A 13272-nucleotide genomic window follows, 5' to 3' on the forward strand; every position below is an offset into this window, starting at 1 on the left:
TTTTTACAATAGGTTGGACTCTTCAGAAAATCAGGTGTCAAATCCCGGATTCAGGCTCTGCGCCAGATGAATGAAAGCGCCATAGATTGTGTCAACTATGAGGGGCAGTCTGCTTATGATGTGGCAGACATGTTGAAGCAGTATTTTCGAGATCTTCCTGAGCCACTAATGACGAACAAACTCTCGGAAACCTTTCTGCAGATCTACCAATGTAAGTGTTCTTTGATCTTGACGTTCGTCGTTGGCAGTGGGGAAAAGTGGGGTCAGCTGAAACCTGTAGCTCCTTTGAAGTCATTCTCTTGGACCTACATGATGATCTCTTAGAAATACGTCATCGATTTCTTTCTTCCTTGCCTTCTTGTTTGTGGAACAGGTTTCTGTGTACCTGTTGAATAATGCAAAAATAAATATCCCTCGTCATCATTCTCTAATTACCGAAGCAACTGTGCATTTTTACATTCTGATCCAGCAGCTCGTTTTTTTCATTCGTTTCCAGAACAGTGGTATCTAAGATACTTAAAAGAGCAGATTCCGAGATCCCTCTCTCCGCCTTGTCTGTAGGCATTTCAGTTGCTTCGCATTTCTCTAGCAGGGCCTGTTGTGTTTAAAGTTTCACAGGTGTCTGTGTGTTTTACCTTGCTGTAAAACGAATAAATAATCTTTTTCTGCTATTCATCTCAGCTTCTACCAGAAATACTTGGGAAAACAATACCCATGCCCATCTCACTTTTAAGTAAAGCTTAAAGCAAACAGTGGTCTGAATTAATGATCAAGATCAGGATTATAGCTTCTGCAGCCTGGTGTTTTTCTTTGGCTCGGTGTGTTATTACAGCAATGTAATTTAAAAGCAGCTTCTCTCAGTGCTTGAATTGTCTTTAGAACTGGCACGTGGGACTTTATTTTATGAGAAATGGAGTTGGTCTGGATCATTTCATTATTTGTTTCGTCCTTTCAGATTTTATGAAAACACAGGTCACATTTCCCCCACCAAGGTATTTGTTATGTATTGTAACCATGGAGCTGTTTAATCAGTTTGTCCTATGGAGCTGCGTTTGAGTGACTTCAGTTTTCCACCACACGACTTTTAAAAGAAAAATTTGCCTAGTAAAGGAGACCTGAAAGTCGTGTTCCACATTTTCTACGTGTATTATTTTATTTATTTATATATAATACATTATAATTGTATTATACATACATATTATATAATGTTATAATACATTACATTATATTGTTATATTATTTATATTATATATTTTTTATGGGTTTATTTCTCAAGCCCTCTCAGTAGGGCTTTCTAAAACTTAAAGAAATTACTAGTTAAACATATCTGTTGTTTAAATGGAATATTTTAGCAGCTTCCTTTCCCCATTTAAAGAATGAACAGATCAGTTGAAATTGGGAGAGTCCACTGAGATGCTGAACATTTTGTAGTCAAGGTGAAGAAATCTCGGTTCTCATCCTCTTGTATGTCTTTGATAAGATTTCTCGTTGAAACTAAAGTATAGCCTATAATGTTCAGTAATTAAGAATGGTAAACTAGGAGTTTCAAAAAAGTACTTAGAAAAGAAAGAACCGTAAAGAACTGTAAAGTAAGAGAAGAGCAGGCATCATCTGGAGCTGCACTTTGAGGTGGATTCAGGAGTATATTGGCGTTGTGGGGTTTTAAGACTTGTAACTCCTCCACAGGCAGGAAGTCCTTGAGGGTAGTGACGCTGGTGGCCATCCCTAATTTCTTCCGTATTAACCTCAAGTACACTTTTTGCAAGTGCTTGTTCAGTGCTGGGCTGAGGTCTTTGATGCCGCTATTTGCTTTGGGACGTTTCCTTTTGAGCGTACATGGAAAATCACTGGGTTGATGTGGTAAATGCGGGTGTCGTGCAGATGTGCCCAAGGACCAGCGCCTCCAGGCGATCAAGGCCGCCATCATGCTCCTGCCTGACGAGAACAGGGAGGTCCTGCAGACGCTCCTCTACTTCCTGAGCGATGTCACAGCAGCTGTGAAGGAGAACCAGATGACTCCCACCAACTTGGCCGTGTGCTTGGCGCCTTCCCTCTTCCACCTCAACACCCTCAAGAGAGAGAATTCCTCTCCAAGGTACGGGTCCAGCGAGCTGCGCACGTGCACGGCGAGACGCGCACGCGTGGTGTTGAGACGCACACGTGCATGGTGAGACACGCACGCGCATGCTCCGTTCTTTAGACAGAAGAAGCCTCCGTTTCCTTGTAGGGCTGTCCCTGTGTTTTTGTTGGGTTCATACCCGAATCCAGCAAAAAGGAGTTTCTGCCTTGTGCTGCTTCCATTCTTTCTTCTCGGCCCTGGGGGCGTGACTTCCTAGACAATCTAGTCTCAACCAGGTTTTGAGAGAGATGTGCATTACTGCTTTGCCGTGGCAGGTGTTTTCCCTGATCCTCCCTCCAGTGCTCTCTGTAACATTGTCATCATACTTTCTGCCGGCAAACAGACAAGAGAGTTTACAGACCTCAAAAACTGGATGGGGGACGAGAGCCCTGCTGCCTTGGCTTCTGCATAAATAAAACCAAGCTGCCTTGGCTTCTTCAGCAGAACCAAGCTGCCGGCCTGTGTGGGAAAGTTGAAAGGAGCTGGATCTGAAATGACTAAGGATGATGTTGAGCCTCAAAGTTAAGACTCAGCTGAGCCAATTGTTGCAAAGTTTCTCCTTGTCTTCGATGTAGACAAGATCGAAGTGACTGTGGAACATAACAAAGGCTCTTTTGCTCAGCACTTACTCTGTCCCCAGCATGGGGCTACACCCTGGACATTGATTATCTCCTTTAATCCTCATAACAATCGTAGGAGGTGAAGCTCCTGTTAGTATCTATTTTACACATGAGGCAAGACTGCAGGGCAGGTCACTTAAGTAAGTATTGAATAACTTGCCTATGCTGATAGGAAAAAATGGCAGAACCTGTTGGATCATCTTACTTATTTGAATATTGCGTATAAAGGCCTCATGGTGAAGTGTCACTAACCCCTTTATCCTAAATTCATCCTGCCGATCCTTTTCCTCAGCTGTAAAGGAACTTGACAAATATTTCTCAGCTGTAGGCGTGAGGCCTGGTTGTGCTAGTGAAGTTAGCTTTGCTTCTGAAAGCCATACAATGCTTAATTAACTAGTTCTGTGTTTAATGGGATAGAGAGCTAGAGGTGAGCAGAAGAGAGAGATTAGATAAGATTAAGACAAAAGCTCTAGGAAACAATAGACTTTTCTCTCACTGACAAGAGGGGCTCCTGTTTATTTACACTGGAAGGAATGATCCTGTTTAGCCCCTTGACAAGTGCCTGCCACCCACATACTCCTCCAAGCTGCCTTTCCTTCCTGCCACCCCACACGGTATAGACCTTACAAGCTGCCCTGTTTAAATAGGAACCTATTTAACGTGATGGTTTTAAATAACCTAGATTTCATCGGAGACAGTCTCTTCCATGTTTTCTGTGCATCGTTGATACAACTGAGAAATTCTAGTGACCAAAGTAAAGCTTTCCTTAACCACTTAATGACAAATAGCCTCCAGTGAAAGTCTTTTTCTCTCCTTTAGGTTTCCTCGAATAACACATTGATTAAAATATATAAATATTTCGGGGCTTCCCTGGTGGCACAGTGGTTGAGAGTCCACCTGCCGATGCAGGGGACGTGGGTTCGTGCCCCGGTCCGGGAGGATCCCACATGTCATGGAGCGGCTGGGCCCGCGAGCCATGGCCACTGGGCCTGCGTGTCCGGAGCCTGTGCTCTGCAACGGGAGAGGCCACAGCAGTGAGAGGCCCACGGACCGCAAAAAAAAAAAAAAAAATATATATATATATATATATATATATATATATATATATTTGAATCTTTCCCTTCCCTTATTTCTCTCTCTAGGGTAATGCAAAGAAAACAAAGCTTGGGAAAACCAGATCAGAAAGATTTGAATGAAAATCTTGCTGCCACTCAAGGGCTAGCCCATATGATTGCTGAGTGCAAGAAGCTTTTCCAGGTAAGGAGACGGGAAGTTTTGTTATTTGTCAAGGATGATGTAAATGAGGACAAAATCCTGGGCACCATACTTGTTCACATCTTTTTTTTTTTTTGGCCGCACTGTGCGGCAGGCGGAATCTTAGTTCCCCAACGAGGGACTGAACCTGTACCACCTGCATTGAGAGAGTGGAGTCTTAGCCACTGGACCGCCAGGGAAGCCCCAGCTTGTTCACATCTTAACCAAAAGGTCTTTTCCACAGCTGAAGAGTATATATGTCGTCTGAGAATGTCTTATTTATATATTTTATAATGTATAAGCTCATTAGAGCTAATATGTTAATGAACTTGCCTACCTCCATACCCCTTTACTTAGAAAGCAGAAGTAACAAGTTATCTGAAATAAATTCTGTATCTGAGATGCAGCCGCTATGGAAAACAGTATGGCCATTCCTTAAAAAATTAAAAATAGAACTACCTTAGGATCCAGCAATTCCATTCCTGAGTATATCCAAAGAAAACAAAAGCACTAATTCAAAAAGATGAATGCACCCCAATGGTCATAGCATTATTTACAGTAGCCAATGGAAGCAACCTAAGTGTCCATCAACAGATGAATGGATAAAGAAGATGTGATGGGGAGGGGGTATGTGTGTATAAAATGAAATACTACTCAGCCATTAAAATAAAAGAATGAGGGGCTCCCCTGGTGGCGCAGTGGTTGAGAGTCCGCCTGCCGATGCAGGGGACACGGGTTCGTGCCCCGGTCCGGGAGGATCCCACGTGCCGCGGAGCGGCTGGGCCCATGAGCCATGGCCACTGAGCCTGCGCGTCCGGAGCCTGTGCTCCGCAACGGGAGAGGCCACAACAGTGAGAGGCCCGCGTACCACAAAAATAAATTAATTAATTAATTAATTAAATTTAATTTAAAATAAATAAATAAAAGAATGAAATTTTGAATTTTACCATTTGCAACAGTAGGGATGGACCTGGAGGGTATTATGCTTAGTGAAATAAGTCAGGCAGGGGAAAACAAGTACTGTATGTTATTGCATACATGTGGAATCTAAAAAAATAAGACAAAGAATGAATATAACAAAACAGAAACAGACTCACAGGAATAGAGAACAAACTAGTGGCTTGAAAGGTAAGAGGGGTGTGGGGGGCAAGGGGATTAAGAGGTACAGACTACTGTGTATAAAATAAATAAGCCACAGGATATATTGTACAGCACAGGGAATATAGCCCATATTTTACAATAACTTTAAATGGAGCATAATCTATAAAGTTTTTGGATCGCTGTGTTGTACACTTGAAACTACGGTCATATTGTAAATCAACTAACTGTACTTCAATTTAAAAAAATCTGTCTTCGTCAACATACACCCTATTTTAATCACTTACTCTCCTACTGTAACTTTCTAAAGAAGAGGACCTCAGACAAAAATAAGCTTTCTAGGCACCTTTATGAAGGTGATCTGCTTGCGTCCTCACGATACCACATGAGGTCGGCAGGGACACTCCTCCATCTGTTGGAAGCGGGGGGACTGGACTGCTTGCACTGCCTTGAGGATCTTGCCGCTTCCTCTGATGGGCAACAAGCCTCCTTTATGTCTCTCATGTCCCTCCCAGGTTCCTGAGGAAATGAGCCGATGTCGAAATTCCTACACCGAACAAGAGCTGAAGCCACTTACCCTAGAAGCGTTGGGACGCCTTTGTAATGATGAGTCAGCCAGCTACCAACACTTCCTCCAGGACTGCGTGGACAGCCTGTTTAAAGAGGTCAAAGAGAAATTCAAAGGCTGGGTCAGCTACTCTACATCTGAGCAGGCTGAGCTATCCTATAAGAAGGTATGTCGTCTCCCCGTTGTCAGCCATTTGAATTCTAGTGGTCAGGACCTGGGTTCATCAGAGACGAGATACCCTTTTGCCAACACAGTTCTCCTTGGGCATCTGTCACCCATTCCCTTCCTTATAGAGCTAGGCAGCCAGGTGATCCATATCCCCCAGGTAAGAGTGGAAACCAGTTCAGTGAGGAATAGTACTCATTGAACATGTGTCAGGGGAATCAAAATATCTAATGAAATCCTTTGGTTCCACAGAAACACACTAGAATTCCCTGGAATGTTTTACTAATGGTATGGGGCCTTTGGGCATTTTGCGACGTGCTTAGATATTTCCATCATTTGATTGGAATCCCCTTGGGCTCTCTCCTGTTCTCAGTCACTCTTCTCTTGGCCCTCTAATGAGCAGGGAGTGCTGGGTGGGTGGGTGGTTAACCTGAAAGCCCCTTAAGGGCAGAGGCATCCTGTATTGCTTTGCATGATAGGTGCATGGAGGTATTTGTTGATTTGTCTCTACCACCTTGAGTAGAAACAATGAGAACAGTCGGATGGCCATGCAGGCTTGGGAGTGCAGATAAATCTTAGTTTTATTACATTGACCCTAATATGGGTCCCAGGAAAACAGATATAACCGGAGGTGACGCCAGCAGTACTATTGGCTTTCTGGCCTGATCTTGAATGTACTTGCGGTCAGCAGCCTATTAAAGCCAGAAATAAACATTAGGACGACGTACCCAGCTAGTAGTTTGCCTTCAGAGACTAGGTGTGTGGGAATTGTCTCAGCACTGAGGAGTACATCCTCTTTTCAGGTGAGTGAAGGACCCCCTCTAAGGCTTTGGAGGGCAACCACTGAAGTCCCTGCATCGCCTGAGGAAATCTTAAAGCGCCTACTTAAAGAGCAGCACCTCTGGGACGTGGACTTGTTGGATTCAAAAGTGATTGAGATCCTGGACAGCCAAACTGAAATTTACCAGTATGTCCAAAACAGTATGGCACCCCATCCTGCTCGGGACTACGTTGTTCTGAGGTGAGAGCTTCCGGATTGATTATTGCGGCAAGGAAGAGCTTCTGTGGCACTGAATGTTATAAGATGCTAACATTATTTAAAATAGAACGTTTGCTTCCAGAAAAGCGTTGAACCCTTCCAAACATGAAAAATATATCCTCATTTATTCCAACAGTGTGTCCATCCCTGAAAATGGTTTGAACTCGTTTGGAATCGAGCTCAGAAAGAGAGGCACATTCCATTGAACGTGTTCACTGGTAGCTGATTTTTGCCCCCTTTAGGATAGATTTTCTCGTTAGAAACAGCTAGTGAATGCAGAAGCCAGGAAGTAACATTTGGGTCCCAAGTGAGCTGTGGTTAAAGCTGATTCATATGTGATTCATAAATTCTCTGAAGATGTTATTGAAAGAAGAATTCCAAAAATCTTTGAGGAAATGTCACATCATTAGTCCAGAACTTCTCCAACAGACTAACATTTGGATGTCCATGTTCTAATACATTTGTGAAATATAAAAAGGGTTTTCAGACCCACTTCAGATTGGTCCTCTTTCCAAGAACTGACTGTGAGCTTAAATACCACTGCAGAAGGGGCTCTGTTGAAGTTAGGCATTCAGGAGTCCTTGCACAAGGATGGATGCACGGCGTGGCCCCCATCCTGCCCTTCAGCTGCCTTCTCTAAGAGTGAGGCCCCGTTTTAAACTCGGCTTCCAGGAAACTCCATTTTTCCCCCCTCTCGTTTTGTCCCTACAGAACATGGAGGACTAATTTACCCAAGGGAGCTTGTGCCCTTTTACTCACCTCCGTGGATCACGACCGGGCCCCTGTGGTGGGAGTGAGGGTCAATGTGCTCCTGGCCAGGTATCTAATCGAACCCTGCGGGTCAGGGAAATCCAAACTCACCTACATGTGCAGAGCTGACTTAAGGTATGTTCTAGTGCTGATTTTTTTTTTTTTTTTTTTGACATCTTGAGTGAATACATCCCTGCATCTTGGATGCTCTGTGAAGAGCGGTGCTTATAAAGTAACTCCTTGGGCTTCCCTGGTGGCACAGTGGTTGGGAGTCCGCCTGCCGATGCAGGGGACGTGGGTTCGTGTCCCGGTCCGGGAGGATCCCACGTGCCGTGGAGCGGCTGGGCCCGTGAGCCATGGCCGCTGGGCCTGCGCGTCCGGAGCCTGTGCTCCGCAACGGGAGAGGTCACATCAGTGAGAGGCTCACGTACCGCAAAAAAAAAAAAAAAATAAAAAAAAAAATAAAGTAACTCCTTCATGTTTCTTGGTCCTCTGGGTACCACTTACTGATTTCCACCCCTTAGAGAATATGGTACTAAAGCAATGTGGATGTGGTGGTTCTGCCATGAACTTAAAGCCACAGGAAATGAGAGTTCGAATTAGCAATCAGATGTTTCTCATTGTATATTCAAAGAGGTTTGAATAATGTGACATGCCCTTTTAGTAATTAATTAGACCTATACTTTGTGCCATAGATCAGTGCGAATTCTTATCAGGAAATGAACGAAATGCAGCAATACCAACAAGAAAAATCAAACCTCTAAAAACTTTCCAAAGTGGCTCTCCTGTTAAATAAATCCTCATTTGAAGTCTTTACAGCTCCGTGCTGCAAGTATCTGTATGGTCTGTTCTTGTTCTGCACGCCAGAGCTTTCTTTCCTGAACAGTTTCACTCAGTATCCGCACTCAGTATGTTGTTCCTTGAGAAACTTCTGGTTCCAAAAGTGTAATGGAGGTGCCAGCAGATTACTTTGGAATAGTAAAGAGGGATCTTTACTCGCACATTTTGCTGATCAAGAAATAGAAGTATATTCAGAACTCCCTTCAGCTGATTCAGGGTTTTCCAACTCGAATAATTTATTTGCGTTTCCTTTCCTGTCTGTCGTAGGGGCCACATGCCAGAGTGGTACACGAAATCTTTTGGACATTTGTGTGCAGCTGAAGTTGTAAAGATCCGAGACTCCTTCAGTAATCAGAGCACTGAAACCAAAGACACCAAATCTAGGTGATTCCCGAAGCATGTCCATTATCTGGGCCTTTGTTTCTAGAACCCTTGCCAGTCCTTGGAAGATTGGGTTCAGTGTCTGATCCTGAAACAAAACTACAAGATGCAGTGTGGGAATTGACTATAGTGATTTGATACATTTTTAAAGCTGCTTTCTATTCGTTTAAGGTCTGTATTATGGACCTTGACTGGAATATATGACTGTGCAAAAAAAAAAAAAAAAAAGGTATTCCTATTCGAATTGCTTCTGAGAAGCAAAACTATAAATACATTAGGGAAGATAATGAAGAGACGTCATTCTCTTGCGATGTCGGTGTCTGTGTACGTGTACCTATGTCATTTTCTTTGCAGTGTGTGGAGGGACTGGTGTATCCACTGGAATAGTTGGTCCTCTTTGACATATTTTCTCGCTGAGAAGAGCAAAGAAAGGTTTGCACAGAGGGGTGTGTGTATGTGTGTTTGTTGCTAGTCGAATGGCATAGATGTGTAAGTTGGGCTACAGTGTCTGGCACACTGAGACACCTCCAAGAAGGATCTTGATGCAACAGGTTCAGTTTAACCTGGAATATCTGACTACCCATGGAATTATCCAGAAAGTGAACCCATTTATTTTGGGGTGTCAGACAACCCACCCTTGTCTGTTGTTGTTTTTTTTTCCTGAGTTAGTAAACACTTTCCGTCTCCACCAACCTCTTCTTTACCTTAAAAGTGATTGTAATAAATTTACTTGGATAGCCCATTTTAAACACAGTTTGTCTCTAGACCTGATTGCAGATAGCAAAGTTGTTTTTATCCAGTACAGGTGAATTCAGGGATGGAAATTCCCCCTTGCTAGCTCCAAAGCACAGTTTTGTTTTTTGGTTTTTAAGTTGAGATGTGAAAACTGAGCACTCTTAACATCTACTCCTGAATCAAATATCAACACCTTTTACGTGTCCGCAAATTCTTTGCATTTCCACGTTAGGAGAAACTCTTTAAGGCACTATGTATGGGAACACAGGAAACTGTGTCCCAAGGAAACCCTTGTAAATTTAACCCAATCACAAAAGTTGCTTGTTGTTATGGTTATTAACAGCATTTTTGAAAGCCGCATATGTTAATTGGATTTGTCCTTCTCAGCAAATAGGGGTTTTTTAAAAATTTTGTTTTTCCTACATTTCTTTTTCTTCTCCTTTATGAACCCCCTGGAAATATATTTTAGTAGTAATGGAAAGTAGTAATCACAGTAAAAAACAAACGAACAATCAAAAACACACTAGTGCAGGGCTTTGGAAGGGTGGTCTTTATACAGGTTTTACTGTAACGGTAAAGGTTGGCTCAAAAGACAGTATTAGTGAATTTATTTTATATGGATCAAAAGTGAATAATGTATGAATGAGAGTTGTAAGAAGGACTTTTATTTTGTTATAATTTAGTTACCATTGTCAGTGTTATTTCAAAGGTTCTTTGAAGAATTAGGGGGCAGGGGACAGATCAGAGTTTAATTTGAGTATTTTGGATATTAGCGTGCCTCATGAAGATATACTTGTATATTCAACTTTAATGGCTTTGAGATTTGTAAGAGTATATGTTGTATATACCATTCTATTAAGAAACATGTACGCCTACCTGTCCACTGTGCTTTCCAACACAGATAAAGCATGATAAAGATTATTATTTAAAATATACTTGTATTTATACCTCAGATATTCTTTTGGATTTTGTACCTCAAGGCTTTTTTGGTTTGTTTTTTTTTTGTTTGTTTTTTGCTAATGTAAATACCCTTTACATGAATACAGTCTAAGTGAAAAAAAAAGTAAATAAGAGGTTTATAACTTGCTCTATATCTGTACAGAATATAATCAATAAGTGCACTATTAAATGTTTAAAGTAAGGGAAACGTCTGGCCTGCTTTCCACTGTATCACATCTCACTCCCACCCGTAAAGCCACAGATGGCAAGGCATACCATCCTAGCATCAACTAAAATGAAAATACGGATTTGCTACAGGAAAAATCGGACTGCAAATCATTCCAAGGCCAAACTGCAACTGAGCCACTCACTAACAAACAGGAAACCCTGGTGAAGGTTCAGGAAGCACAGAGATGCTCTCCAAACAAAGGTCTCGAGGAAACGATACTGAGAAAGTTACAAGAATAAGCAACAGCAACTGAAAGATGCTCATAAGCAAAGCCAAGGTCACCGATTCATTCCACAAAAGGTCTCTTTCCCACTGTTTTCCCACTGTTTGGCTTTCCTGTTGAAAGGATTCCTTACATATTTGACCAGAGGAGAATGTGAAGGATGTGAACATTTTCAAGAACTCTGCTTTAAGCCACCTAAAGTGATATCGCCACAACTTACTAATTGTGACTAATTGCCTAGGTTGTAAGCTCTCTGAGAGCAGGGCTCTTCTACACGTCTTTATAATCCCCTACAGCAGCTTTCAGTGTTTTGTACTTGTAGGCACCTAATAAATTTATTATTTGCCAAATGGAATTGATTGAATCAGCGTCTGTTATTTGAAAAGGAAGAGAAGCTAGGATGCTGTCTGTCTTAAGTCCTCACTTTGGTTCATCAGTGCCCATTTTGAGATGGCAGAGACTGGAACTTGTTAAACCTAGTGAAACCTTAAAGTTCAAAAACTGGCGAAGATGACATAGATATTCTACAGAGATGCTCTGGATTCTAAATTAGAGAGTTCTTTGTGCTGGAATTTCAACCAGTCTCATTCCTCCGATACAATGTGATATGCATCTTAGATTTGATTTTGACAAATACTCACTCTGGGCATAGTAAAGGAGAAAAACCAATCTCGATATAATTTTTTTAAAACACATATACAGACCAAAGCCTTTTTTATTTACTTCTGCCTCCAGTCCTGGTTTCCTCAGAGCCATATAAAATGGAAAATCAAAATGTCTGAAATACCTAATAATTCAGTTGTTTGCACAGCTCTGGAGTCATGAGTTAGTAATAGGCTACATGTGGTTACCAGGATGGAAGAGATGCTCTCACGGGCACCCAGGTAGATTCAGATTGCTTTTGTCACGACCCATTTTCCTATTTACCTCATTTAGTCAGTTATTCCAACACCTATTTATATTTAACTCACACAGTGCTCAGACCTGAAGATTCCAAAGCCCTGAAAATCTGCTCTCAGAGATACTAAGATAGAAATGATAACGCCCCATAGCACCCTGCCTACCAATTTACAGATGGCATAACTTGGAAGATTCTAACAAAATTAAATGGATTCTTAAGAGGGTTTGTTTTTTTCTTTCCCCTCCCAGGGCTAAGGGGAACAGCTGAGATTTTGGGAAAGTAAAAACTGAGGAAAAACTAGGGAAGATAATCCATATCGGTGCTTTTCCAGCACCACTGGTTAGGGGTGTGTGTGTGTCCGGGGGAAAACAAAGGCAGTAGAGAGGTGTGTGGGATGTTATAGTTACGCTCATGGGTCTTTATGCCACCTTTGTCCACTTTTCACACGCTTAATCCTCACACGCACCCCACAAAGCATAGGTATTATCCTTCTAAGGACTATGGCTATGACTTAGTGACGCATTAAGGTGCCCAGAGCCAGAAAGAGGAGCTGAAATTCCAGCTCAGTACCTCTACCCCAGACCGTCTCCCATCTGCCGATCTTTCTCTAATCCGGAGGCAAACTCACAGTAAGGGCCGATTCACTCACGTTGCATCAGCATCAGAATTGGGAAGAATGCAAGGAAAAGGAAGATCCATAGCAAAATAACCACATTAGTCAAGGTTGCCAAGAAATTATTCTGTCACCCGATTACTGAGTTGCTTAAGGAGAAATTAAGGAGGTCAAGATAAAGGTGAGGCAAAAGTTTTGTTTCAGGTTGAAAGAATTTGTAGTTCTGTTTGCAAATTGAATACGTGATTTGCAGTGTACCGAGACTCCAGGGATGCCTCCCTGTGAGGCATAGGACCTGCTCCTCCCCACCCGCAAGCGCAGAACGATCTGCCGTGTGGTCAGATTGCAACCCACCCAACCCGTCTGAGCTTGCATTGCTTCATGGATACAAGGGGCATAACTACTTACAGGCTTCTTAAGCTGCAGCCCAGGACCAGAAGGCCGGTCCTGTGACTTTCTGCAATTCGTCGTGATGCCCACCACGCAAGGACATCATGAAGTGCAACTGACATATTTGTGAAGGTGCTTTGAAAACCAAGAGCTATTGGAAGGTAAAGGAGCCTTCATGAAAGCAAAGTGGAATTTAGCCCAAATGCTTTTCCCCACCTGCCTGTTGAAGCATACATAAATGATTATAAAGCAGAAATCCTAAACAATGAGATCATGGCATGCATGTCATCTTGGTGTTCCATCAGGATGAAATTTGCCTAAGGAATTTAAATTCCATTTGCCTAAGGAATGCAAATTACAATAAACCTCAAAGAGCCTGTGGCAGGGAAAGCTCAGGTAGGTCTGTGC

General features: G+C 42.4%; 1 protein-coding gene across 1 annotated transcript in view; it reads left to right on the forward strand.

Annotated features, from left to right (window-relative positions):
* Positions 1 to 11315, forward strand: part of DLC1 (DLC1 Rho GTPase activating protein) — a 392110-nt gene extending 380795 nt beyond the window's left edge. Inside the window, 7 exon segments of the mRNA XM_032618160.1 lie at positions 13 to 211; positions 1882 to 2095; positions 3882 to 3996; positions 5607 to 5825; positions 6628 to 6845; positions 7575 to 7748; positions 8721 to 11315. Coding sequence (XP_032474051.1) covers positions 13 to 211; positions 1882 to 2095; positions 3882 to 3996; positions 5607 to 5825; positions 6628 to 6845; positions 7575 to 7748; positions 8721 to 8841 — 1260 coding nt within the window. The 3' untranslated portion in view covers positions 8842 to 11315.
* The last annotated feature ends 1957 nt before the right edge of the window (positions 11316 to 13272 follow it).

Source organism: Phocoena sinus, chromosome 21 (genome assembly GCF_008692025.1).
Source record: "Phocoena sinus isolate mPhoSin1 chromosome 21, mPhoSin1.pri, whole genome shotgun sequence".
NCBI classification, from domain to species: Eukaryota; Metazoa; Chordata; class Mammalia; order Artiodactyla; family Phocoenidae; genus Phocoena; species Phocoena sinus.